Source organism: Apium graveolens, chromosome 3, assembly GCF_009905375.1.
Source record: "Apium graveolens cultivar Ventura chromosome 3, ASM990537v1, whole genome shotgun sequence".
Lineage (NCBI taxonomy): Eukaryota > Viridiplantae > Streptophyta > Magnoliopsida > Apiales > Apiaceae > Apium > Apium graveolens.
Window position 1 is genome coordinate 82,786,241 of NC_133649.1, and position 978 is coordinate 82,787,218.

The 978-nt window shown below is 41.2% G+C and overlaps 1 protein-coding gene across 1 annotated transcript; it reads left to right on the forward strand.

Annotated features, from left to right (window-relative positions):
* Window positions 1-383: 383 nt before the first annotated feature.
* On the forward strand, window positions 384-773 carry LOC141714392 (uncharacterized). Its single transcript, XM_074517913.1, has one exon. The coding sequence runs from the start codon at window positions 384-386 to the stop codon at window positions 771-773; it is 390 nt and encodes a 129-aa protein (XP_074374014.1).
* Window positions 774-978: the final 205 nt, after the last annotated feature.

A 978-nucleotide genomic window follows, 5' to 3' on the forward strand; every position in this document is an offset into this window, starting at 1 on the left:
GTCCCATCCCTTTCATGATATGGGGAATGGACATACTAGGTCCTTTTTCTGTAGCATCGGGACAAAGGAAGTTCATCATGGTCGCCATTGACTACTTCATTAAGTGGATTGAGGCCAAGGCATTGGACAAGATAACCACCAAGCAGATTTCTCAATTCTTCTGGGAGAATGTGATATGTCGATTTGGAATCTAACACATCCTTGTTATGGATAATGGGTGACAGTTTGACAATGAAAAGTTCAAGGAGTATTGTAACGACAACATCATAGAATTCTGATTCACCTCAGTTGCCCATCCTCAAGCAAATGGGCAAACATAAGCCACTAATCGAATCATCATTGATAGACTCAAGAAGAGGGTTTAATGCTTAAAAATTACTTAGATGGACGAATTGCTACCTATACTCTGGGTATATCACAATACTTGCAAAGTTACAACTGAAGCTACCTTATTCATGTTGGCCTACAGATCTGAGGCAGTAGTGCCCCTTGAGATCATCCACAGATCACCGAGGGTTGAAGCATATGAACCAGAAACTAATAAAGAAGGCATGAGGCTCGCTCTTGACCTTATTGACCAGGTCCAAGATGAAGCCAGTGCTTGTAATACAGAGCATCAGCACAGAGCCTCCTTCTATTACAATATGAGGGTTTTAGAGAGGTTCTTCCATCAAGGAGACTTGGTTTTGAGTAATATTGAGTCATCGGGAGTTAGAAAGAAAGGAAAGCTAGCCCAAATTGGGAAGGACCTTACAAGGTCAAGAAGACCCTAGGATGGGGATCCTACAAGTTGGAAATATTGGGCGTAGATAAGGTGCCTTGAAACTTGTTATGGATAAAATACTAAGGTTATTATTTGCTGTATTTAATAAAAAGGAATGTGAGCTCTAAGGCTCGATTTGACTGTTCTTGTATCTCGTGACTCAATCTGCCTTAACAAGATGCCTACGTACCTTGCTGATTGCCAAGGATCAAGTC